At 41.3% G+C, this 27,426-nt stretch overlaps 2 protein-coding genes across 3 annotated transcripts in view; both read right to left on the reverse strand.

The window, feature by feature from the left end:
• On the reverse strand, positions 1–2,575 carry LOC139329404 (PAK4-inhibitor inka2-like). Of its 2 annotated transcripts, XM_070959710.1 has the most exons (3): positions 2,353–2,575; positions 2,215–2,263; positions 1–1,050 (listed from the first exon to the last, which is right to left on the reverse strand). In XM_070959710.1, exons 2-3 carry the CDS (start codon positions 2,215–2,217, stop codon positions 121–123), a joined length of 933 nt encoding a protein of 310 aa, XP_070815811.1. In that variant the 5' UTR covers positions 2,218–2,263; positions 2,353–2,575; the 3' UTR covers positions 1–120. The 2 variants fall into 2 exon arrangements, with proteins under 2 accessions (XP_070815811.1, XP_070815812.1); XM_070959711.1 differs by lacking the exons at positions 2,215–2,263; positions 2,353–2,575 and adding an exon at positions 1,326–1,345 and having other exon boundaries at positions 7–1,050.
• Positions 2,576–4,127: 1,552 nt separating this feature from the next.
• The window catches only part of LOC139328241 (guanine nucleotide-binding protein G(i) subunit alpha-2), a 45,137-nt gene continuing 21,838 nt past the window's right edge, over positions 4,128–27,426 (reverse strand). The window contains exons 2-9 of the mRNA XM_070958209.1: positions 18,106–18,148; positions 16,039–16,180; positions 12,334–12,494; positions 9,201–9,329; positions 7,533–7,662; positions 6,939–7,092; positions 6,600–6,792; positions 4,128–5,351 (exon numbers count right to left, since the gene is read on the reverse strand). Of these exons, the coding sequence (XP_070814310.1) occupies positions 6,602–6,792; positions 6,939–7,092; positions 7,533–7,662; positions 9,201–9,329; positions 12,334–12,494; positions 16,039–16,180; positions 18,106–18,148 (950 nt within the window). The 3' untranslated portion in view covers positions 4,128–5,351; positions 6,600–6,601. The remainder of the gene's footprint in view (positions 5,352–6,599; positions 6,793–6,938; positions 7,093–7,532; positions 7,663–9,200; positions 9,330–12,333; positions 12,495–16,038; positions 16,181–18,105; positions 18,149–27,426) is intronic.

Genomic DNA, 27,426 nt, shown 5'->3' on the forward strand with positions numbered 1-27,426 from the left:
CATTAAATTCCCAAAACCTTTATTGCAGATGTATCAACACTGTGGACAAATCCAATTATGAAAATAGAAGCATCTTATTGTAGTTTTTGTTCAAGAGTCTGTCCGCCGTTCTAGCCTCACTTAAATGTATCCAATAATGTCATTGCATATGATGGGCTGCCGGCTGCCTGTCTTCATGAGAGCTGTGAACTGGTAGAAGTCAGTGTCCAGTTGATGAAGGCCTGTGTGGGACTGGTGAAAGAAAGGTTTGAGACCTTGCAGTCCCACAGGACAAGACATGCGTTTGGAAGCCTCTGCAGCCCTGCTGACCCTCGTGGAGTCTGCTGGCCTTGGCCTCGCCTCCACACCTTTAGACATCCCTGCAAGTCTGCGCCGCATGTTGACCAAAATGTCTTTGGCAAGGCGGCGGCCCGCACTGGGCTTCAGTTCTGCTGGCTCTGGACTCTCTGGTAGGTCCATCCAGTTCTTTATGAGGTCAGCAAAGCTGTTGTCCCCCAGAACCAGGGGCTGTCTGTTCCTACTGCGGCTCAGCAGCAATGTCGTCCAGTCCTCCGGGTCACCGCCCTCAAACGAGGTCCAGCGCTCCAGACAAGCGTCCGAGGTTGATTTGGGCCGGATTCGGCCAGAAGGTCCTCTGTTTGTGCGGAGGCAGGCAGAAGAGGAGACCCGCACATTTCTGGTCCTCCTCAGCACCACGCCTTCATCCTGCCACGAGGCCTCAGAGTAACCTGAGTCCAAGTCCAGACTCTTTTCGCTGCTTGGGGAGCCTTGTGTCAACCGCTCGTGCTCCTGCTGCTCTTCCTCTTCTTCCACGGGGCTGGCCAGGCAGCAGGCAGAGTCGTATGTGCTGGCTTCACTGGCGTCAGAAACACGCAGACGAGTGAGTCGCTCTTGCTGGGCCCTTTGTTTGCAGAGTCGCGTTACAGCAAAGGACCGAACACATGGTTCACTCAGTGGCCTCGGCCTGCTTATCTGCTTCAGGTCCTGCAGGGATCTCATCATGTACTGCATTTGGTCTCGGAGGCAGTCAGCAGAATCTCCTAAACACAGCTACACAATGAAAAAAGATGAAAAGGACTTAGTGGTGCAGACAGAATTTAAATAGTCTGTCTAAAAACAACACCCCTAACTGAAAAGTTATGGTCGGCTGTTGCAGCGGTCTACAGAGCGGTTAGGCTGGCTTCCAAAATATCCCATCATGCCGTGGCCGGTCAAGCTGAGGCACAGTTCCCTCTGTTATTTCCAGAACTGGGCCAATAAGATTTTTACCAGCTGAGATCACTCTGCTCTATGACCATATAACAAGTGAAGCATTCCTGACAAACCTCAGAACAGCTTTATGGAGACCATCCCGTTCATGCATGATTCCAGAAAATGAGTAAGACGTGGCTCTGAGAACAGGATGCACATTTTATACTGGGAAAACTCTCCCTGCTTCCTAAAGCTAAAGGGGAAGTTTGAGCAAAGTGGAGCTGAATCGTGGAGGAGTGCAGAGGCACATATCCTCTCTGGACTCCCCTAACTCACAGGATGTTGACTGCTCTGTATTATAAAGCAGGAAATGACAGCAACATTTTGGAATTGCACAATGATCATGTTTTAATTATGAATCATATCATCTTACAGTGTCATCCAGTTGGTTTACTTTGCTTTGTACAGTTCCTTCTAACTGAACTGTACACTGAATAAAACTGAACAAAACATTGTAATTTTAGCTAATTTTGCAGCAGAAATCTTTGAAAAGTAAAAAAGTTGAGCTACTGACTTTCGGAGCTCTTATTTAATTAGTTGAGCCTCCTTGTCATGCCAGTGTTTGGCCTGAAGCAACAAGGACACCACAATGCCATGATGTTATCACAGCTGTGGGTGCTGAACCATTTGGCCCCTGGGTGAGACTTAACTGTCGTACAGAGACATCCTCAGTGGGACTCTGTGGTCAGTCTGCACCCCTTAAAATGCTCTGTTCTCCTTGGCTGCCTTCACACAACGTGCAGAATGATTCACTCAGCTGTATGCATTTGGCAAAAGGGCAGTTTGGTTTGAATTAACTGTGACTTGTGGGGTTGAAACACTCGCTTTCCAAAGGACCAGTCATTAAAAGAAAAAAACTTCTGCTGCCTTGTGCAAAAAGACCCTTTGCAATCATAATCAAGCCACCCCAATGCATCTGCAGAACTGTCCAAATATATAAAAACACGTGGAAAAACAACTTACCATTGCTTGTGAGTAAATCTGCAGCGAAGTTCAGAATCCTGTATTATTTCTGCAATAAAAAAAACAATGCATTAGATAAGTAATAGGCGTTTTTCACAATTTTACTAAATACAGCAATTTATTAATGAGTTCACTCACATTCGCACTTGGTTTAAAATGAATCCCGGCGCGGTCAACACGTCCACAGACTTCCAGCTGATCAGAGACGATGTGCTTCTCTGTATGTTCTCTCATCTGAACCAGTTGAAGGTCTGTCAGCGGACTTTGACGATGCTGAGCTTTTCGCTGCAACAAATCAGCGCAGGGCATCGCAGAATCAGCCAATAGCAAGTCCCCTGAAACAAGATACCTCCCTGTGTAATCACAGCAGCTCCTACTGTAACTGGATTGTGTTGTACTGCGCTGTGGAGAGGCCACATCTGGAGCTGGATGATAAGAATGTTATTTTTTTTATTTTTATTTTTTTTTTAAATGATCACCCAACTTTTAAAAACGTTTCCCCTTTAACCATGTATCTATTAAATACTGCGAATCACTCACAGTCATTATTCTATTCAATAGATTACTACTTTATTTTTAAGATAATCATTGTAGTTCGACAAGTCTGTGTACATTAATGCAGAGTATGAAACGCCGCCCTTGCAAAAGCACTGTTGGACAACTGCTGTGACTGGAAGCTTTTGCATACATGCGCTGATTTACTGCAATCTGCATGTCGCCACCTTGTGGCTTTTTGGACGCAGGACCTCCCGTATTACCATTCTCCATTGTCTCTGCTGCATATAAACCTTTTCACACCGTTTGTTATTAAGATCTGGCAGAGCACAGGGGCCATTCTGTTCTTAACCTGGCGTTTAGAAATGCAAAGAGGCTGTTGGGCTAGAGCGAAGCTCTCATTTCATGTGCAGATGAGCGAACCATTGAGGAGCGCACCTCCTCACCTCTTTGGATGCTGATAACACTTTGTATTGTAATTCAGCCAGCGGTGGAAGAGGTGCTCACATTCTTCGCTTCACTGAAGCGCTATCAGGAAAATGTACTTTAAGGGTGAAAAGTAAAAAAGGCCCATTCTGCAGAAAAATGGCTGATTATTATACAAGCCCAATTCTCCAAAACTATCAGGACGCTGCTTAGAAGATGAATTAATCAGAATGTGATTTGCTAATCCTTTTTGAAATATACTCAATTGAAAACAGTGCAAAGACAATATATTTTATGTTTTACCTCATCAGCTTCATTGATTTTTGTAAATATCTGCTTATTCTGAATCTGATGCAGCATGTTTCAAACAAGTTGGGACAGGAGCGACTAAAGACTGGGAAAGATGTGGAATGCTCCAAAAACACCTGTTTGGAACATTCCACAGGTAAACAGGTTGATTGGTAACAGGTGATAGTATCATGATTGGGTATGAAAGGGGCGTCCTGGAAAGGCTCAAGCAAAGATGGAGTGAGGTTCACCACTTTGTGGACACATGAATGTATAAAGGGTATTATCACATTGGCTCAGGAACACAGGTTGTTTGCAAATGATTTCATTCAGTTTTTCTTAATATTTCACACAGTGTCCCAGTCTCTTTGGAATCAGGGTGTCACAAGCTAAAAGGGTTGCCAACCACTGGTTTAATCTTTCGTATCATATAAGCTCACGCTCATGTTAAATCTGGATCTGAAAAGTAACCTGAAAGTATAGCTTTAGAATAAATGTAGAGCAAAAAATGCAAATGTATAAAATGGCATAAAATGGAAATACTCAATTATTGTTCAAGTGCGTCAGAATAATACTTAAATACGTCACTTTAAGTATTTGTCAATATGCAATTTTCTAGTGCAATGCAAAAATATTCTCCAAACATGGCACAAAAGAATAATATGCATTTTTTGCATCTTCTTTTGACACATCACACCGTAGAATAAAAGATCACGTGACCAAACTTTATTTACATTGAACAAGTGAATGACTTTTATCTTAATATTAATGAACAACTATCATCCATTTGTCTCTGTGTTATGGTGCATCTTAAATCATGGGTGATGTGAATTGAAGTAGAGTAGAAATAGCCCTAATTCACACTATGAAGATAGCATGTCTCTAAAGAACAAGTGTAAACAGATATCAAGGCACGAACATATGTAAAAAGACTTGGAATGAAACAAATAGTACAGAACAATCCATGTTAGGAACAGACAGAACCACTTAAAAACCTTGCAGATATCTTAAAAGTGACACATAAGCACTTCTGTTTTGTTTCTTTAAAGAAGTTATTCAGGGAATGTTATTCAGTTTGTGTGGGATACAAGCTAATCTATGGACAGTCATGCAGAACAATGCACTATAGCAGAACTGTGAATATTGACTGTGTAAACATTGTACAAAAAACATTTTCCTTCATCCATTTTCATTCTCCATGCTTGTTTGTTTTCTTCTAAAAATAAGCTCTGTGCAGTCAAAAGGTTCATAAAATGCCAACATTAGTTAACGTAAGTTAATGTGATTTTTATCAAAAGTTGTTTTTTTGTGTCCTGTGTTCTCTTATTAAAAAGCAAAGAGGGAAAGTAAAATGAAAACCTAAAAAAACTCAAAAAGAGACCTGAATACAAAAAAATGAGACTGGTGAAATCAATAAAATCTGCCCTCTTCTTCTTCTTTCTACTGTTTAAACAACTGGTGCTCATCCTGGGAGGCTTATTAAGGATGCGTGATGAGATGATGGGTTATTACTGTATTACGAGTTTTACTCTTACAACAATTATTTTCCACTTAAGCAAGTCGGATAATATAATTTATGCTACAAATCTAATTTAAAAACAGATATTCTGAGGTGAGTGCCCTTGATTGTTAACGATTCTTGTCCAATAAGGGGATCCTTGGTTAAATCCCTATTTACAGGCGTTCAGTATTGAATAGTATGAGAACCCCTGATCAAGAGCAGTAAGAAATATATATATATACATATATATATAGAAAATAATAACACAATTGACAGAGAATGTGATGGTTGCAACTCAGTGATTGTTGAAGTTCTTTAAGGTTTCCCCTCTAGGAATCAAGTCTGTTATGGTTTTCATTATGAAAAGCAGTAATCGTCACATGGCTGTTGCAGTCTCTCATGCAGTCTGTGTGCGTCGGGCATTTTCCTGCATGAACAGAAAGACGGAAGAAAGAAGAACATCTCAGTTTAATGCCAATTTGCCTTGGTGTTTTAGATATCTTTAGACAAATACAATAAAAATGTGGAGAGAAGAGCTTTTATTTCACTGTTTAGACTTGAATTCATGTTCACCAATTTATCCCCAGCAAATACAGTGATTCACACAGACTTGGATGAGTTTACATTGTAACCTGCCAAACACAAAAGTATTTGGTTCGCCAAAATCACAAAAACATCTTTTCTGACTTGTCCCCTGTGGTATCTAACCATGCAGATGTGTTGGTTTCTCTTGCCAAGGTTTTGAGATGCCACGTTCCATTCTGGGAGCTGAATGAAACATGTATTTTTTGGTCTGTGGTGCGGAGTTATAATATGTGAAAAAAAAAACCTCAACTGCCTCAACATCTTCTTGTTACTCCACAAATTTCTCTCATTGTGTACAAAATATGACATCCTTTTATTTTTCCCTCTTCTAAAGCTACTCTAAGGCTCTGTGAGTATCTTCAGCATACTACACTGAACACATGATGTGGCTTGAAATGATCACATTTGTGGGCATATTAATGTCCGCACATAACCGAACCAGACCTGAGGATCTGACCTGAGAGCAGTTAATGTAATGTCGTTTCCTCATTGCACTTGTTTGTTCTTCATCTTAACAAGTTGCGCTGTCAGACACACATAGTGAGTTGCTCCACAGAGTGTGTTACTGTGCACATTTTACCAGTTCAATAAACAAGCCTTGTAATAATTGATGCATGTTATTAAAATCAACTACACATATAGAGAACTGCTAGATGTAATATTCTCATGTTTTGGTTGCCAGCCATGCATGAATAAATTAGGGCTGTAACTAATGATTATATTCATTGTTAATTCACGTGGCAAATAGTTTTTGATGAAACATTATTTGTTTAGTGTATAAAATGTGAAAATCATCCCAGAGTTTCCCAAAGCTCATGCTGATGCACTCAAATTACTTGCTTATTTTTTTTTTCATCTGACCAAAAGTTCAAAACACAAAGATATGCAGCTTATTGTTATAGACGGGTAAGAAAACCAATGAAAAATATTCACATTAAAGAAGAAATTGCTTTTTCAATTAACCAATTATCAAATTGTTGCCAATTAACTGATTAACTGTTAGACTGATTCAGCTCTGGGCCACCTAAATGACCGAAGGCTGCTCGATAACATTTTCTATTTCCACCACGCTGTAATATCCGTATCCTACCTTCAGAAAAGACCACAGTCTTTCAGGTTGTTCTTAATAATGACGTCGGTGACGGCGTCGAAGACAAACTGCACGTTCTTGGTGTCAGTGGCACAGGTGAAGTGGGTGTAGATCTCCTTTGTGTCCTTTTTCTTGTTCAGGTCCTCAAACTTGGTCTGAATGTAACTGGCTGCCTCATCGAACTTGTTGGCTCCTGGGAAGACGTGGAAGTGATTTGTTATTGAGAGGACAGATTACACTTTCTTATGTGTTAGCAACTTGTCGGAGGCTGTACTTGATGTTTAACAATTAAAGCACTGCTCTCATTTGCAGCACGGCCCCTGATGTTCCACCGTGTACCTGTGTACTCCGGGAAGCAGATGGTGAGGGGGCTGCGAGTAATCTTCTCCTCGAAGAGATCCTTCTTGTTGAGGAAGAGGATGATGGAGGTCTCAGTGAACCACTTGTTGTTGCAGATGGAGTCAAACAGCTTCATGCTCTCATGCATTCGGTTCTGAGGAGAGGCAAAACTGGTCATGGCTTACTGTCACAGCATCGGAGCCGCAATCAGGCGAAGATGTTAAATATTTTAAAAGTGAGGAAGAACCACTGCAGAGGAGATTCTTCAGAGCATCTTTTGGTCAAGTCTCTCCTGAGCATTAAATTCATAGGCAGATGAAGAAATTGGGGCCAAATGGTTCAAGTCGCCAATTAGCTTTTATTACATATTGCATTATGAAATGATTACACTCCATTGATTCAACTGTAAATGGATCATTCCAGCTCACTATTATTAAGCTATAATAAAAGAGGGGCGTTAAATGCCTTGTAATGCTTCACAATCTAAATGACCTCATAATGAAAATGAGAGAAAGAGCAGATTTATGAAGCTATTAAAGTTATATTATCCATGCAGATGAAGACACACACAGCAGAAGGGAGATTTTTCCTTACCATCTCCTCATCCTCAGCCAGCACCAGGTCATAAGCACTCAGTGCAACGCAAAAAATAATGGCCGTCACTCCTTCAAAACAGTGGATCCACTTCTTTCTCTCTGAGCGTTGGCCTCCCACATCAAACATTCTGCAAAGGAGACGAAGCAAAGGAGATATATTGTGCGTGTGTGCGTGCGCTAGCAGGCGAAGGAGGTCACCATGAATGACAGTAAGGTGAAACTGATAAGACAGGCCACAGAAGAGGATGTTTCAGGAAGAACGATGGTGAGTATGGAAGGAAGGAGAAAGCTAGGGTGATATTCCATCCCTGCACACACATTAAGTTTTCATGAGGCTGCTTTGAGAACAAAAGTGTTGAGGAGGTGGAGAGGTGTCCGTCAGATCTGATAAAAGGCTGCAGGGTCAGCGCAGGCAGGCCTCTAATGGGGAAGCTGAGCACTGTGATCGAAGGTGTTAGAGGTGTGAGCGCAACCCTGCACACAGCTAAAGCAATAACAGTCCACCACGTCCACGACAGCTGGCACATTTCGACGATACAGAGGGCGAATGCGAGTTTAGGTTAGCAGACGCCCAAGCAGCACCGTTCTGACAGATCTAAATTAAGCCACTGTCAAAAGACGACATCTCTCTGTATCTAAAGCATTTCCTTTCTGTACTTACAATGGCAAACAGGACAGAAAAAAAAAACGTGACTTTCTTCTTATTGATTGCCTCCATGTATTATTCAGGCCAAATATTGAGGCTGTGACGGAGGGTAAATATCAGAGAGTTTATCGGGAAACAGGTCACACAGATCCGTGTGGCTGCTGCTTCTGTTATTTCATTACCCAGATCTGTTTAGCTGCTTTTTGAAAGTTTTGGGTATCTTATATGTTGCACAAGATCTAAAAAAGACAAACCACAACTGGGATCTGTAAAAATAAGAGGACACTTATCTGCACTCTCTCAGGATCTGCTTCAGTGTACGTCCTGTTATCAAATGTTAAAACACTTACTGTATCTCCTGCACATCCTCTATTAAGAGACATATCTATACATCCATTACTATCCCACACATGAGTGCTCAGGCTGGGTCAGAGCACATTTTATGTAAGACCCTAGTACAGCACTGTGCCCTGGAGGACACACTAAGATGTTCGCACTATATAAAGCTCTGGTTTTATTGAGCGCGAGCACGACGGGCAGGATCTAATTCATTTACTCAGCTCTCAGTGCAATTGTGATAATTAAGCTTTTAATTGCTGGTATAATTTGGCTTCTGAGTAGCTGAGTTGCACATTTGAAGCCAGGAGGGTCAGTCGCCCCTTGATGCTATTAATGCTGAGACCAAAATTATGTCTAGCAATTTGTTTAGAGCAGGTGTGGAGGAGACACGGATGGGGCCTAATTCAGTGAAACCACTTCTACCAATTTAATAACCAAGCTAGGTTTTTGCCTTGCAACAGCAAGCACAGTTGCATTTCACATTGGCTGAAAATGACTAAAAAGCTTGAATTAATAATAATAACAACAACAATAATAATAATAATAATAAAAGAAGAAGACAGGGTGAGACCTGGTGCTGGCAGTGTGTGTTTTACATGCAGACTGTGAATTTAGTTTTTGTCTCCAAAAACATCTGCAGTCTACTAATGTCGATATCAGGTCGGTGCTGTTTGGCCTTACTTGAAGTGCAGTTCCTTGAAAGTGAAGTGAGTCTCCACAATGCCAGTGGTCTTGACTCGAGTTCGCAGCACATCCTGCTGGGTGGGGATGTAATCTGCTTTAGCTATCCTCTCTAGATCATTCAGGTAACTGAGAGAGAGAAGGGGGGGGGGGGTTAGAGACTTCAACCTGCAAGACAGAGAGAAACACACACGCTGCAGATACACTCACACACCACATGCACATACATTGCAGGTCACTGATGCACTTGTGATGCATTAACAGTCTGAGTTTTACTGAACTGTTTTGAATTTTAATGAACCTCAAACAATTTTGTGAACTGTCGGTAGAATGAGTCATCTGCTGCATCCAATAATGGACCCTTAAACTTTACTTGGTTACATTTTACTAGACAGCCTGAGCACCTTTTAAGGGATTATGCTAAGGTCTTGCAATAACTAAGTACACTCCAATACACTGGTTATTATTCTCTCAGTATGGCAGCTCGACACGGTGGTCTGGAGAAATCACTCAGACTGATGTCCTTTCATACTGCTATCTAATACATTGTTATTTTGAAACTACCACTTTAACCATCTTCAGTCGGCATTTATTGCACAGTGGCTCTGACTATGTTCTGGTAAGCTAGTTCAGCGAACTGCAGCGCAGGTTTCAGCAAGCTATTCTCTCTTCAAGTAACAAGCTCAACCTATAACACGGTAAAACCAGTAATACCAGTAGCACAGTACCACTGTTTTAATATAATTAATGTAGCGAGGCCTGTAAGTTCACTGCTACACCCAAACATGACAAACATTCAATCAGTTTCCAATCTACCCTTTGTAATATGGAAGTCAGTTTAAACTATCAACTGCAATGTTCTGCTCACTGAAACTTGATAGATGCTCGTGCTCATAGCCTTTCATATGTACGCTAATCGGCCCACAGATCGATTATGACACCTGAGGACGGGTTTGTGGAGGAAGCGTTTTGCTGTCATTCAACTTCGCCATCCATCAGTCGTCAGTTACATCAACTACTGGCCTAAAACATGCACTTTTATTCTTGAGATGTGGCTCATAACTTTACAGGACCATGGTACAATCAGTACTTATGTTACTTTTGCTTGCTAACCTGGTTGGTGTCACTCTGCATGCTGGCGCTGCTGGCTAACTGAGAATTTATCAGTAATAATTGAACAGCAAAGTTTTATTTCGTTGTTGTTTGGCATATCCACTGTGATGCTTCAACACTGTTGATTTACATAATGGTGAAATAATCATGAGTATATGCTCTGAGTTGTTTTTACAGCATATTTCCCTCTTGGTTGTTAATGTTGTTGGAGGTGCTTCTTGGTGACTCATTGCAGACTTGGGTCTCTGGTAGAGAGAAATATTGTACATTATAACTGTGGACATGACTGTCATCTTGCGTACATTCACACTATCATTTCCCTGCAGTAGCGGCCACAGTAAGAACTCATCACACAAGATACTGCAGATACTTGGCATCCACACTGCTTTACTGTTCACTGTATCATAACACTGTACTTTTAATTGATGATATTGTTTACGCTCCTGCCACACTCAGCTGCCAACCTGTATCTTATATATATACATGTATGCAATACCTGCTTTAAGGCTTTTTATCTAATCAGTTTTTTCAGAGGGCATATGTATATTTTATTTTTTGGTTTACGCTTTTGGGGAGCGAGATGACGTCAGAGCATGGATGCCAAACATCAAACATAATCTCCGTGCATGCTCTGTATTCACATAACAAATCCCTCTGTGACACCACTAAGGGATAACCACGATACCTACAAGCTATATGTACTATCATAAGTGGGAGGATTTCTATGGCAACATGCATGTTCTTTACTTATTTGCTCCACTTTAGGGAATTTGATGTATATTAGTGAAAAAAGATGTTGTTCAAAGGACAGTAGGCTGTCTCCTGTCTGTCTAATGAACTGGCTGCATTTCTTTCCTTTTCACTCTATTTTAGTTCTCCATTCACAACTCTTGTCCTCTTTCCCAGTCTCCCTCTGTCCCTTTCTGCTCTTTTTCTCTTTTCTGACAGACTGTTGGTCAGTAGGGGAGTGTGGAAGCATCATCACCATGTTTGACACAACCTGCCCCATGTACACAAGCATTGCATCACCGTCCGAGGCCATCTGGGAGCTTTAGTGACCCAGCCAACCTACGCTTCGCGCACACGAAGAGATGTATATCCAGCATTTCAGTTGTACAAATCTCACTATTCATGCATGACACATCGACAGATAAATAACAATGAATGAGCCAATACAACCTGGCATACTTATCGAGAACATAATAAATAATTAAACAAACATTTCTCTGTCTTATCACTGCAGCCATTACAAAATATTTCCTAATGAATGAAAGTATGAGCTTATCACACAAAGACTTATCATATAACACTGCCACAAAATGAACCAACTTGTTCCAAAAACAAAAGAAAAGTATCACAACTATTGATGCTCATTGTTTACTTGGAGAATCATTTTCCTTGAGGTAAGCAATGACTCTCATTTTTTTCATCCCTCGAGACAAACTGTTCAGTGCTCGGCTTATCAGGTTACAATATTAAGGAATCAAAGCCGGAGAGGCAGAGATAATCACTTAATGGAAGTTATTGGACTATCTTTCCAGTCTCTATGACTCCCTAGAAAGGTTGGAGACAGGTTTCTCACTGCAGCTCATCTGAGAGAGGCTGAAAGGACCAAACTGTTAGATCCATCACAACCCCAAGAGAACAATCCCTGAAGGCAAGAATATTAAACAACCCCTAATGTGACATCAACATAAAAACTAAGCAGCACAACTATCAACCCAGTACAAAAAAACCCTAAAACCTTCCTCAGTCTCATTTTCTTAAGATGTTTTCCATTCTTATTAAAGCATTAAAGTGCACTGTATCGATTGCAGAGCTATTTTCTAATATAAATAGCAAACAGGTGTGCAGGATGAGAAAAAGAGCACATCTGATGGGCGGCTATGAGGTTCTCATTCGGCCACTTTTATATTTCTAACGGTGGAAAATGGAGTCCGGTGCATGCAGGAGCAGACTGCTGTACAAGTAGAAGATATAAAATAAACAACAAAGTATAAAACAACAAATTCACACTCACTATGCTGCAGAGTCATTGAGCTGGTACTCTCGCGACCGCGCAAAGCAACTCTGTATGCCGCTGTCACCCCACAACCGCCTGATCACGTTGGCCAGGTCATCAGGAAGGATGCCCTGTTCTTCAGCAGCTGCAGACAGTGCAAAGAGCTGCTGGGCATCGTCCTGCAGGGGGCAATAAGGACACAGGACATAATTGATACAATGGGAGCATCAGTATCCACTGCATAGATTTGTGCATGGATCAAAACAATAATGCATCATTAAAGGATAGGTCTACATGTCTTCAAGTCTATCTTAATGCAATACTTATATGCTCATATGTCAGTGAAAGGGTTAGCCCTGTTTCTGTGAAAAAGCCATTTTAAAGTCTTATAGTGTGACAAATTGAGCGGGCATTTTCCAAAGTTAGCCTGCTTAGTACAAAATTGGCTCTTTTTGCTTGGACAGAGTGTGTTTTACTTTGGAAGATACCCACTTTATTTGGTCTGAAACAGACTGCTGAGGCCTTGTATTAGCTTTGGCTGGACTTAAAAATGCAGTTTGCAGCGAAAAAGGACGGTGGATTTTGTCCTTGATCTCTTATACTGAAATTTCTATTTGCAGGGATCTTTTTGCCGCCAGTATGAACAGGAGAAACAACTACAGAAACCAATAACTCTTTCAATGTACTTATGGGACTGTGCGTATTATTTTAAGACAGATTGAAAGACTGTGAACCTCTCCTTTAAGGACACAATAGGGTATGTTTTGGTAGCTAACGGTTCTTCAGCTGTTGCGGAAACATAAAAAATCCCGACAAAAATCTTCCCAGCCACAAGTATTTGCACATACAATGTTAAATAAAAGCAGCCACTGACAGCCATGCCTCTGAATTAGTGCCAAGGAGGCAAAGGTTATGCTGATAGCAACATCACATGATAATGATGCCACTGACACTTATGATAAACTGATGCCAGCCAATCTGGAGTGAGCATGTGTAAGATATGTCAGATATGTTGGTTTGACTCAAGGTAACAGCATGCAGGGAACAGAGTGTGACTTGTTTTTCTACTGTTAGCCAACATGCTTGCATCTCTCATTTCTCTTATCTTAATATTGCCATGACATTGACAATCTTCTTTGAGCTTTACTCACCATGAGTGATATGATAAAATACAAAAAGCAATAATAAATCCCCGGTCAGTGGTTCTGCAGGAGAGGCTTCTTCTCTGATGATGATGCAGTCAACATTAAAATAAAGGAATGACTGACAATGAAGAATACTTTTTACAATTTGGGCTGTGTGTGTGTTTGTGTGCGTATTTGTCACATTATGATGAGTAATACATTTCTGTGTCAGCCTGCTTCCTGTCAAGCAGCGGCTACATCTGCGCTCCTTTTGTGAGCAGTTATGTTTTTATATTTTCAGTGGATTTTCTTCAGCCAATTGAAGTTTATTCACCTTATTCTTTGTGAGCGTCAATCATTCATTGTGAGGAAGAAAACAGCTCAGTTTACTCAGATTTTGTGTCTGTATTCCAAAGTCTGAAACAGACAAATCATCTAACTGTTTCATAATTTGTTTTATGCCACTGATATTTTGCTGCAGTGGCTGTGGATCTCTGGGAATGTTTGTCTGAACTCTTCCTGTTCCCTCAAGCACATTAACAGCAAATAGCTTGGACAATGTGTGAGTGTGCACATGCTTTTGTATGGACGCATGCGTGAACACATGCAGAGTCTGTGTGTGTGTGTGTGTGTGTGCATTTCTGCAGTGTTGCTATGTGCAAGCACAGGCAGGCTAGCGCACTAATTGGTAGTGTGGGAGTCTGTGAGAGTATTGTCACGTACAGCCATTTGACGGATCTGTCAGAGGGAAAAAAAAGTCTATCCATCCCGCACTAATGACCACAGCAGTCCTCAATCCTTCTATTACAGCTTCAGTTGCAGCGTGCGCACACACTGGCCTGAGTGTGAAATCACACACACTCCTCCACAGAAACGAGTTCAGCCACTGTTAACCTCGCTGACAGCTTGTTCATCGGCTGATGAGATTTCACAGGGCGCAGCTGACTGGATCCACGTTTGAAGTTGTGACTTGTGATTGATGGTGATGGTGTGCCTGTGTGCGCAGGGTGTGTCCGTCTGCATGTTTTTCTGTGTGAGTTTAATTAATACGCTGATGTGTGTTAATCAGGGTTGCATCTCATGATTATTTTCATTTCTGATTAATTGAATTGAGTTTTTTTATCTATTGATTCAGCATTTAATGTATCAGATGTCAAAAAAATGTCATTGTCAACAATCAAAAATCCCAAAGATATTCAATATAAAAAGAACTGACACCGGTGAAGAAACTGATGCAAATTGACCAGTCGCTAAGCCCTGACCCCATTTGCTATGCCCGTCAAGCTTTCCATTCTGATACAGCATCACAATTTACAATGATAAGGGATTTACTGCTGAAAAATCTTGATGGTTTTTCAAACAGCAGGTCCTTGATATCAGACACGGGTACACAAAAGCAGGCTTCTCAAGTGGATTTTCTCAGCTGAAATGACAAGCTAAAGGAAAAGCTGAAGAGCGAATAGTCTATTGAGGTTCAGGATGTCATTTTAGTTGAAACAGAAAGGAGAAACAAACATGCAAAGTAGACATAAAATGACGAATTGCAGTTCTTTAGCAAACAGGAACCAGACAATTCATGGCCACCTGAAAGGTCTTCCTTTTACAGGTGGTAGCCTTCAAAACAAGGAATTCATTTGTGTCATTGCTGAGGCTGCAGAAAGCTCTGAGCAAATGAAACATGCTGTTAAAATGTGTCCTGCCAGCACTTTTGAATAAATCCAATTCCTGAAACAGCCCTCAGTGGCTTGTCTGCTGCTGCAGCAGGTGCTGCCTCTGCTCTGTCTACTGCAACTTTCAGGAGAGAGCAGATCAGAGATGAAAGAGGTGAAGTCAACGAGCGTTTCCCTGCAGGTTACAAAGATGGATCGGCGAAGAGCTGCACTCTGTTCTAGTTTCTAGGACAAGCAGCAATTTTACAGCCGAAGAAGGGCTGCTGTGAACAGGTGGACCCTGGAAATCACATGATCCCACATTTGATTAAAACCCTGGCACAGATGATAAGTGTTATTGACTGAACAAGAATTGCTGAGAAAAGGCATGATTAGAGAAACAAGCCTGTTTTCCCAGAAGCACCATAGCCTTGGAATAATCTTTGTTCACTGGGTTATACTGGGATAACTGGAAAAACAAAGGCAAACCTCTGATTTCAATTTTGGGTCTAGTATAAGTCTTCAGGACTACACCAGATATAAAACCACAAGATGCTGCTGATAAAACCGACTTTGTTTTGTTGTGGCCTGAGGGGGATCCTGATCTGATCTGATCCGTCCACACAGTTAGCGAGGCCAACTGAATCCTGCATTCTCACACAATGATGGTGACGCTCAGTCTGGTCAGCTTTCACCTCTCACTCTTACATACAAAACAACTGACTTTAAACAATTATTTCTGCATATTTAGAACATTTTTGTCACTACAGTTTTGTCCTTTAAAGAGAGAGACTGGGTTCAGCATGACATTGGTCTTTCTTGCTTGTGGTGAACCCATGCTTATGCCACCAGGTGATTTTTGGAAAAGAACGAATATTGATGTAGTGATATAGAAACAAATGCCATGACAAGTACATTATGTTGAGTGTTTGTGTGCTTGTGTGTCTTACCACTCTGGAAGGGTTGCTGTAGTCTATCTTGAGACTGGCCATGGCTTTAACAATGGCCATAATAGACTGGATGGTATTACTATACACCACTGCTCGGTACTGCTTACACTCATCCTCTGAGTAGCCATCTTCATGTATGATCCTGAGAATGCCAAAAATATGCAACATGTATTATAGTGTACATTGAAGGATTTTAACAATAATCAGGCACCCTATGAACATGGGGGCTTGCTGTAGTTATCCCTCTTGTTTATACTTGCCATTCCTAAAGTGATTCTAATGTAAATGATGGGGACAGAATGTGCCTACATGCTGTGTAGACAAACTGTATTCAAAAGACTTTGTGAAGTTAATATGAGGCTTTAGCAGCCTGAATTAGATGAAGCATTTTTACAACAAAATGCCCAATACTGTCCTTCCACGGCAGCTAAGCAAGGACACACTGTTTGCAGGAATGCATAAAGGGAATTCTGTACCAGAACTATAAGTTTGGAAGGTACCTGCTTGCTTTGTCTGCCTAACCTTGTCTGATATATGTTTGCACAGAACAAGGACTGTGGCTTCTGCCCCCCATCAGTTATATTGGAGAACATTAGGAAGGAATCCCTTTGAAGTCAGTACAAACAGGAGATTAACAGACAAACAGATTAGCAAAAGCTGTTGCACTGTTCATATGGGCAATTACTGTTTTAATATAAACTTGAAAAATTGTGAACCTATACTTTAAACCTGCATAAACAGATTTTTGGGGGATCACTTGGGCTCTAAACCCTTCACTGTGTTCACTAACTAGTCACTAGGTTTGTCTGTCTGCCATTTATTGTTTTTTTTTTGTTTTTTTTTGGGGGGGTGCTAAAAAGAAAAGAAAAGATGAAAGAAAAGAGACTGAATCAAGACAATAAAGTTGTAGAGTAACACATCAAAAGCAGCTTTTTTGTTTTTGTATGATTGCTACCATGTCTCCCCTAAAGCACACACTGTATACTCCGTATCACATCTATCATGTCAGCATGCTGTGTGGGATGATGTGCAGCAGTGCGGTTAACACAGTGAAACCGCCTCAGCTCTGCAGCATCCAGTTGATGCAGTGTCCTGACTTTACCTCTTGCAATATTATCACTCTTGAACCTGGAAGGGAGGGACGTAAGTGTCTGTGCATGCACAAGTGCGCATCCTATCATGAGGTGCAATCGTCCAGACTTCATCTGGCTGCACAGGGAAGTACAGGGAGAGCAAACTGAGACGACCGCACATTAATTCTAAAATAAAGTAAGTGCCTTCTGCTTTTAACAGTGCCTTATTGCAAATGAGAAGGAACAGTAGCAATTCAGCAAATAAAGAGTGGCCCCATTTTTACGGTGCTTTATGAAACTGGCTGTGTTTCCCTAACTTCTTCTGCTGTAATGCCACGTTCACACGGGATGCATCAATGAGTAATGATACATAATAGGTTAATGTTGTTTGAGTGTTTCTGTCTTGTAGGCTGATTTATCTGTATGCCTGTATGTGTTAATAACCTGGCTTCAAAAAGCGACAGACTGTTCCTGCTCCAAGCTCATAAAAAATGGATTCAATTCCTGGCTAGCCCAGAGGAATGTGAATAATTAAGCTATTTAGGGTCCTGTGTGTACTGTATGTGTGTGTGTCTGTGTGTTCTGATTGGTGCAGAGGTATTATAATGTCCTCTTTTATTGCTCATTCCTCAGGAACAGTAAAAACAATAACAAACAGGAGAGGCCACACTATCCCCTTGACACCACTGAGAGGGAGGTCAAATTTATTTGACCAAACAACAGTTTCTGCAAACTATTGAGTACTTCTGATTAAACATCCCTCATGGTCAGCGGCTGCGTGTCTGAGCCAAATACAGAAGACCAGCAAGGTGAGCAGAGTCATCAGGTATAAGCGTGGTAGTGTATGTTCTTAACGCCTCAGCATTTAAAGATGAGCACATCATCTAACGCACTAGCTAATTTTCACAGTGAAAACTCTCATTGTGAGGTGGAGTCTGCATCTTTGGGTTAAAGAGAAAAGACCAAATATTCCAAGATTGCTTTTGTCACTTACTTCATCTGCTTGACGATGGTACTCTTCCCAGACTCCCCGGCACCTGTTGGAACATTAAACGATTAGAGTTGCAAAGGAAATTCAAGCTGTTGTCTTTGTGCGTATCTTTGTGAGTGGAATGAAGTTGAACTTTGGCTACAGCTGTTTCTGCTTTGAAAGCATGAGGGACCCGACGATGACCCGCCGCTAACATCACATTTTGTCCTCTGGGTTGTCTGGTTTATTTATGTTTCCATTTTTGAGGACATGATGTACAGATACGCATGAAGAATTCCTACGTTCATTGATATGTTTATTTTTCACTCTGACAGATGAAGGGTGCAGGGAAAGGAGATTTAAAAGTGGCTTTTGCATGTTTTAATCGAGGAGCAAATTGCATGTATTTTTTCAAACCATACCATAGATCTATATATGGATTTTCCACTCTCCAGACAGCCATTGGTTTCCATTCATTTCAGTCTGAAAATCAACTTGCAGACACTTAAGGTAGAAAACCAATCACTGCAAACTATTCACAACTTACAGTTTTGTCATCTCATGGCAATGCTTTAGGCTTGAAGCTAGTCTTAAGTCCCTGATTAAAGCAGGGAAGACGAAGAGTGCAAGCTAGCAAACATGATATAAACAATAAAAGACTTAAAACATTGTGAAAATCCAGTTTGCAATGTTTTATTTGAAAGGAAATGCATTCAACATGTTCATTTGACCTCAAGTATACAGAGAGTATGTTTAGTTCAGTTACACCACATGAAAATATGTTTGTTTGTGTACCAGAAAACTCCACGGGGCACCTTTAACTTTCCTAATTTCTTGGACATGAACTGCAATCAACAGAAACCTGTTCAATGAACTTAGCTTAGAAAAACCCAGGAAATTCTGATACAATGTGACGAATGGTGGGACATAATGAAAAACATTAAGAGTCACTGAACTCAAACCATTAATATGGATTGTTAACAAAAGGCAAGACGCACATAAAGACCTAAAGGGCAAGAAAAGTCCAGTTCTGTGTAAAAATAAAGAATTAAAGCTCCGTTAAGAACTGAAAATGAAGAGCATTTGGTCTGAGACAGGCGAGCGAAAGATATCTCTGCCATGCAGTCCTGACGTCATCACATCTTGGCAAATAAACCAACTGTTTTGAATTATGACTACATCGAGCACCATTGTTATCATGTTGAAACGAATAAGTCTTTGGCACTTCCCCTGTGCAGTCAGAAGCATGCCACCATGTACTGCCCCTTCATGCCACCTGACCCCACCCTGCCAACCAACATTAGCCCAGCCCGAGGATGAAGGAGCAGCAGCAGGACCAGCAGCGCTGCCGCCTCACACTGTCAACACTCATATTCACACACATCCTGCACTTTTCTGACAGAGAGGGAGTAACGCAGGGCAACGGGAGGGGTGTAAAAGCAATGTCTGGGGCTGTGTTCGCTGTCACGTGACCTGTCAGCCATGATATGCTGCTAGACAGGCTTGAAGGCAGAGAGGCAGCTGAATGGATCTCCAGGTTATTTGTGTCCGTGTGCACACACAAAACAAGATTTGAATGAATACAAATAACAGAATAATATGTGGCTGTTGTTTTTTTCTAACATTTTCAGGTAAATTTCACCTTTCCTCTTTGGTACTTTTGTGCTTCTAACTTACACTTAAGTGAATCCGGAAGTAGAAACTTTGTAATTTTTCTTAAAGCTAATCAAGATGAAATTATGTAACTCCGCTGCTGCGTCTTATCATTCGTCATCCTTGGTCTGTGAACACTATGTTTTATCACAGGGCTTATTAAGGCTCCTCTATTAGATTCTGATCTACTTCCATTTGGAACATTACATTTTCCTTTTATGAGATAAATATGAACAAACATCCTGTATCATCCTGTTAAAGAATAAATGGTAGGTGGTTGAAAGTGGAATAACGGTCTCTATGCAGACACACACATGCATGAAGGTCACCTTCCTGACTCCAGAATAAAACTCATCCATTAATATTTCAGGTTCCCCAAAGGGAGGTGAACAGTAGTTAGCAGCGGTGTGTTCACATGCACACTAGTGTCCTGAATATGATCAGGTTTTTGGAGTATCCTGGTTATGTTGTGTGCATGTAAAGAGTTTATCCTGGATTCATAAACCTGGTTATTATGGTTCTGAGAAACATGGATAATACTGCATGGAGTACTCCAACATAAACCGATATACTGTGCCATGTAAACACTTCATCCAGGTTTCTGAACCAGATGAGTCACTTGCTAACATATAATCAGCAATCTGAATGGTGTTATGATCATATATTGTGTGCAGAGATATGAAGAACAAGGTTTTCACATTCCATGCAAACCCCATAAACCCAAATATAAAAATAAACAGTATAATACTGAAAACCAGGAGACTAATGCACATGTTAATGGAGTCAACGAAAGGAAGAGCACACCCTCATTCTTCATGCTCAAGGTGTTTTTGTGCTGCTTCAGGGGAAAACTTTTGAGTTAACTTTTGATTTTATAGTATCAAGTCATCTTATCACAGCAGCCAGAGGGGAGCAAACAGTGCTATACTGTAAATATTCTTCTTTTTATTCAGGTAGAATAGATCATAATCATGATCAAAATAAGCAGTAGGAATTAGCCCTCTTTCTCTTTGTCGTTCTGACAAATACAAAAGAATACAGCTCAGCCTGATCTGATGTTTGGCCCGGGTGCAGAACAGGAAACAGAAATGCTGCACTGAGAATAAAACAGTCTTTTGTCATCAACATTATTGCATGTTGATGTGGCACAGTTCGTGTTTTCATGGCAAGCCTGTACGAACATTAGATGGTCTGTGCTGCAGAGCTTTCTTATTACTTATAAGGCCACTTGCCACCTATAACTTATTTTACAGGAGCTGATCCATTAATTCAAGAGGATTTTTTGGATGTATACGTACTATGCAGACATACACAGGACACTATGCACTGCTGCAAATGACGAGCTCAATGATAATGAGAAAATGTTGCACCTATTTGCAGTCTTCTGAACACATTGAAGAGTTATGTTTCAAGTTGCTTTGAGGGAGCAATAGTCTTAAAGTCAGTAAACAGTGTTACTTATCAAATTATTCATGATAAAAAAAAGGCAAGACGTTAATTTATCCCGATGGGACGTCACCAAACTACCATCTCTTCGTTAATTCAGGTACAGACATCGCTGACAGTCAAAACAGTGCTAATCATCAGGGGACAAAGCGCTGCTGCACAGGATTAATCAACTGCGATTGAGCAGGATATTAACAGTTTTATATACCCAGCAGAGAACATCAAACATTATTGCTAAAAACATTTAGTTCTGCTATTACGGATACATCTGCAGAATATTCTCACAGAACAGATGCATCCTCCACACATGAAGCCCTTTGCTTCCACAGAGTTGGAGCAGCAATGAAGACTGATTAGGATTACAAAGATCCCTCTGTGTGCTGCGCTGGCAGAGGGGCGTCGTTCACAACAGACCCAGAATCAGTTCTGCCAGCGAGAAGATGGAGCCAGCCTCTTTCAGCTTCTTCAACCACAACTATTCATAGTCGTTCCTGTACTGGTTTTTGGTGAACATGAACATGCAGCAAAGATAACATGATTTGGGGAATCAGGATAACAAGTGGTTAGAAAACAGAACCATCTCGCTGAACGCATTCAGCGCTCTCAAAGGCCCACTCACATCGATGACAAGTTGGCCACAGTCTCGGTTACCCGTGGCTCATGACACAAAGTCTCCATTCATACACTGATGAAATATCCCGATCTTGGAAAACATGCATACATCCGCACATAATCTCACAGGAGATAGGGTCAATCACCTGCCAACCAGCCCACCCTTATCGATCTACATCTGAGATATTAGCGAATCAGATTGCTGGTTTCTCCATAACAGTGAAGAGACACTGTTTTCATTAATTGACTAAACTAAAACTTGACTGAGCTTGATTAAACTGAAAGAAAATGAGAATTTTGATAATTGAGTAATTGTTGAAGTATTTTGTCAAGAAAAAAATGTTAAAAAAAGAAAAGAGGATTAGCTTTTCTTCCTGTTTTATTTTTATAAATTGAATATATCTGGGTTTTGGCTAAATGATTAATTGGATAAAAGACTCAACATGTTTATCGGTGATTATAATAACGGTTAGCTGCAGCCCTTCTCTATTATACTAATATTCTTCAGACAAATAGCAGTAATGCATTATGAGTCAAACCGTCTTGACCAGGTGCAACATAATCCATGTTCTGTAGTAGTTTGTCAAAATATCAATTTTCAATACATATCTGAACATCTGAGGCCCTGCAATCGGCTGGCGACCGGTTCAGGGTGTACCCCGCCTCTCGCCCATTGTAGCTGGGATAGGCTCCAGCCCCCCGCAACCCCGAAAGGGATAGGCGGTATAGATAATGGATGGATGGATGGATCTGAACATCTGATACAGTTTCAATGCTCATTTTCCAGACTATTGATACGCTGGTACCAGCAGCTGACCCACATACCACTACAGTGCCCACACAGATCTGCTGTGTCTGTTTTCTACAGTAATGCATCTATTCCATGTTATATTTATCTTTTAACAAAAGGTATTGTATTACTAACTTAGCTCCTTCCCCGGAGTCTCTGTGCTTTGTCGTCTTGCAGGTTCCCATGGACAGTGGCTGAATCTGGATTGTGGATTTCAGCTGCGTCTCCTGCCCTGGCCCTGCCTGACATCCACTGCAACTGCTACTGCTATTATTACATCCACTGTCACTGTTACTGTGATTGCATGTCTGTCTCTCTGTCTCTCTGACTGAATTTCTGTCTGTCTGTCTGTCTGTCTGTCTGTCTGTCTGTCTGTCTGTCTGTCTGTCTGTCTGTCTGTCTGTCTGTCTGTCTGTCTGTCTCACTCTCCCTCTCTTGCTCTTCCTCTCTCACCCAACCGGTCGAGGCAGATGGCCGCCCACCCAGAGTCTGGTACTGCTCGAGGTTTCTGCCTGTTAAAAGGAAGTTTTTCCTCGCCACTGTCGCCAAGTGCTTGCTCATGGGGGAACTGTTGGTTTCTTTGTAGATAAAAGAGCTTGGTCTGTACCAGCTCTATACGGAAAGTGTCCTGAGACAACTTCTGTTGTGATTTGGTGCTATACAAATAAAATTGAATTGAATTGAAAAAATTGAATTATTGTATCAAAGTTAGAAATTCCAGCATTCTGATCACACTATCCTATAAAAAAACACACTGAAGCATAAAAATATTAAATGTTCATTGACTGCACCGCCACATCTGACTTCAATTTGGCAGTGTTTGTGAGCGGGAAGCCAGAGAGGGATCATGTCTTTGTTGCTGCTTGAACAACTTCTAAACTGTGTCTTTTGGACACCCACAAGAAAGAGTGTTGGATCCATGGGAGACAGCACGAACCTCCAAATGTGTTACATTCTCCTTGTGAGGTTGCTTGTCTTCTGGTAAAAGAAGTGATAGCATGAGGACAGAAGTGGTTGTCTATGGCCGTCTCAGACTAGGTAGCAGTGACAAGGGCTGCAGTGACAGGAGAGAGGGTCTGTAGAAAATACATAGTGTAGTTAAAAAAAAAAAAACACTGTCAAAAAGCATGAGTGACCTGACTTTTCGAGGCCTGTATTTGATCCGTATGCTTTAATTATGAGCTTGAGGCCAAGGTAAGTCACATTGCTAAGAATAGCTGTGTACGACAGGGAGGAGGTAAAAACTGCTCTGGTGTAGCTCACAGGGCACAGATTCCCTTTGGAAAAGCTGACACAGTAGACTACCATCTTAACCCTATAAGTGTGGAGATACTGAGCAGAGGCAATCCAGCATGACTGAAAAGACCCTATATGTCATTAATCATGATTTAAAGTTGAATGAGATGGAGGACAGTATGGAGGAAAGCTTGAGAGGAGAAAGCACTGCCATTAAAGTTAAAGAGGAGGACAAACAAGAGGTGAGACAAGGTGGACAACATAGAGACACATGAGCAGGAGATGGCGGGGGAGGACGGCGATGCAGAGAAACCGGGAGTGTGTGAGAGGACCGAGCTTAGAGGGCACTGGTTAAGAGAAAAAGCAGTGGGACGAGGACTAACAAGACTTGCTTGGTAAATGCATGAATATTCATACGAGGTTATCCGCCAGTTTGCAGATACACGCAGAGTTCAGCAACTACTAGCAATATGGAAAGCAGGATTGGTGAAGGATGCTGAATATTTATAGATTCTGTGTTCAAATGAGTAACATCCAAGTGCAAGGTGCAAAGCTTCCAGTGAACAGCAAGAGGCAAACCCCTGTTTTGTTCTTGCTTTCTGCGTCACTTCGCCACCAGAGGCTTTCATAGAAATATGAGCTCATCGCAGAACTGCAGACTGTTTAATAGAGAGCCCTAAAACTCCACAAGCCAGTGTAGACTGTCTGCAAACATCACCACCAAATGATTTAAGCAATATCATTTTTAATCTACAGCAGTACGCAGTACTTCCCAAGAACCTTCTCTAATTACGTCACTAAAACCCAGAATGAGTGTATCACTTTTACAGGCTATCAATTAACAATGTTATAAGCTGATTGGCTCGTAAGAATCCCTACTTTTAATTGTATTAGTAATTGTAGTCCACACCAGTTTGATACAACTGCGAGAAAACATAAAGACTGGTTATGAATGGGAAACAATATTTGACAAAGAGGAAGTGATGACAAGCTCTCATAAAATTCTCTTGTTTCTTCTCGTAAAATTTTCTCTATTACATAATTAGTTTGCATTCACACACAAGTTTACTCTGGAGCATCTTGTGCATTTATAGTATCGCTGGGATGCTTTGATTGTTGCCAAATATTATATTTGGCTTCTTCTGGTGATGTTGTTTTAAGGATCAATAATGTGCAGCATCGCAAATTGCTATTGACGTGTGTGTGACAAATGAGTTTGGGGGAACACTCGTAACAACTGCAATTTAAATTGTTGTATGCCTGTGCGTGCACAATTACACAAGGCTACAACACACACAGACACACACACACTTACACACACACGGGAGAAGTGAGAGTGCTGGATCAGCAGCAGTGTGAAGCCAAATTGTTGCAGATTTAGTCTACAGCAGCCATGATAGCTCTGTGAGGGTTAGGGTGCTAACATCAGCAGCATGCTGATATTTAACGAGTATAACGTTTCAGCATGCTAATATTTGCTAGATAGCACTTTAGACAAAGCGCAGCAAAGGATGATGGGGGAATATGGTTAGATTTTCAGATATTTGGCTATAGAAGCATAAGATTTTGACCCAATGATGGTGCTACAGTTCATCCTGGGGGGGAATGAATGGTGAATAACCTTGTGGTGGTGGAAGAGGAAAAGTCACAGATATATTGTCTTGAACTCATGAATGTCTGTGAAAAATTAAGTGCCATTCCATGTAGTAAATGTTGATGTATTTTACTGGAAAAAAGAATTTACCTGCTGGTGTTGTTAGATCAAAGGTGGGGATTACCAAATGCTTCATACTGTGGGCAGTTCCTCCAATAATTGTTGAGATGTATCAGTCTGAACCAAAAAGGTGGACTGACTCACCAGCATTGCTATCCGTATAGCCGTACTGTTAGCATGAGTAGAACTCTTCCAACCTGCTATTTGGAGGAACTGTGAAGAAACAACTCAGCAGACGCCTCTGAAGTGACAAACACACACTGCTTTTCTAGAAACAGGCAACGTCATAAATCCAATCTGCTGTTTCAACACCACATCACAGCATCCTTGTGAGGCAAATAATCCCAAACACTTTGTTTCACATTTGTGTTGCCTTTGTGTGGTGCGGCGCTCTGCCGCGGCATTTCTTCTGTGGAGACAGGTCACACATCTCAGCATATGCTAGCATCATAGGCCAGCTATTGTCTAAGTGACTGCCTTGGGAGAATGACTCACTGGCCAGGCTGTGACACGATTCCTCCTTCGCTCTCATCCTGCCCCCACCCGTTGGTGTCACGACTGCTCGCATCCAACAAGCTTTTACAGCCATTTAAAGGTTAACCTCCTCTGGGCGTTGATGACACTGAGCAGAATACACAACACTGATGCCGTTGCTATTTAAAGGCCTGTCGCAGTGTACTGAGGGAGCTTACTGACGCTACAGACGTGATGAATACAGTTGTAAGTACAGTTTTCTTCCTGACTCATAATGAAGTAAATCTGGACATACGCTATAACAAAGGTTGGCATTCAAGGGTTTTTCCACATTATTTTTTATTTACATGGCTACCTGAGGTTATCATTAATGGGTACATGAGTGGGTTTTTTTTTTTTTTTTTTAGATATCTTATCAACTTGAAACCAAATACAAAATGTAACCCTTTCTGAAAAGACCACAGAGATGATCTTTTCAACCAGTTATCTCTCAGATCTACAGAGCATTTTATGTTTTTTTTTTTTATCTTATTGTTTCTGCAACTTAACCGTTTTAAGTGATTAATTTTTCACCTCTCATTAATTTTGTTTCCAGCAGCAGGCAGCTGTTTTGAGAACAGCTCTGAAATCTCACTGTACCTTAACTGCCCCGCACCAAATGGAAGCCGCACAAAGTTAGCGATTAGCTGGTGAACACACATTTAGCTGCTAAGGAGCCTGATATTTCCCTCGGCAGTGACCAAAACAGAGCTAAAGTGAGTGTGAGTGCCACACGCATATTGTTGAACTTTGAATAAGACTTGTGAACACAACCTGACTCTGCCAGCCCTCTGAGGATGTAATGCTCAGTACACACCAGAAAACATGTTAGCTGGAGGACTAACTTTGCTGTTCTTAGATTATTACCGCTGGTGGTGCAAAAAAAGTAACATTTTGCCTGAGGGTGGTGCCATATGATGACCACATTGATCAGCCTTGGTGCTTGTTTGTGCTTGTCTGTGGAAGAAGTGATGCAAGACACTCATTTATTGGTGGTGCTTTTTTTTTTAACAACACACTTGGTTCTAGTACATTGCCCTCTGTCAGCAGGCTGTTATTAGCAGCCTCCTCCTCTTTCACCCAGCCTGAAATCAAATCGTTCTACATCCTCCTTTTATTGACCTGCAGATAGCGGAAGTCTTTGAATCATTTCATGCATCTACTCTTCAGCTTTAGGCTGCCAGGGGGAATAAAAACCTTTATTGGGTACTGTATCACTACATGCACGTTATGCACAGGTGTTTCAGGCAGCCAGCTCCCCCACACCCACCCCCTAAACCCTTTTCACATGCAGAATAGGAAGCGAAGCAGAATTTTACATGGCTGGATGCAGTACAGTATGTTATCGCCTGGAGTGGAAAAGTAGGTCATCAGCCTCACA

This window comes from Chaetodon trifascialis, chromosome 3 (genome assembly GCF_039877785.1).
Source record: "Chaetodon trifascialis isolate fChaTrf1 chromosome 3, fChaTrf1.hap1, whole genome shotgun sequence".
In the NCBI taxonomy this organism is placed as follows: Eukaryota; Metazoa; Chordata; class Actinopteri; order Chaetodontiformes; family Chaetodontidae; genus Chaetodon; species Chaetodon trifascialis.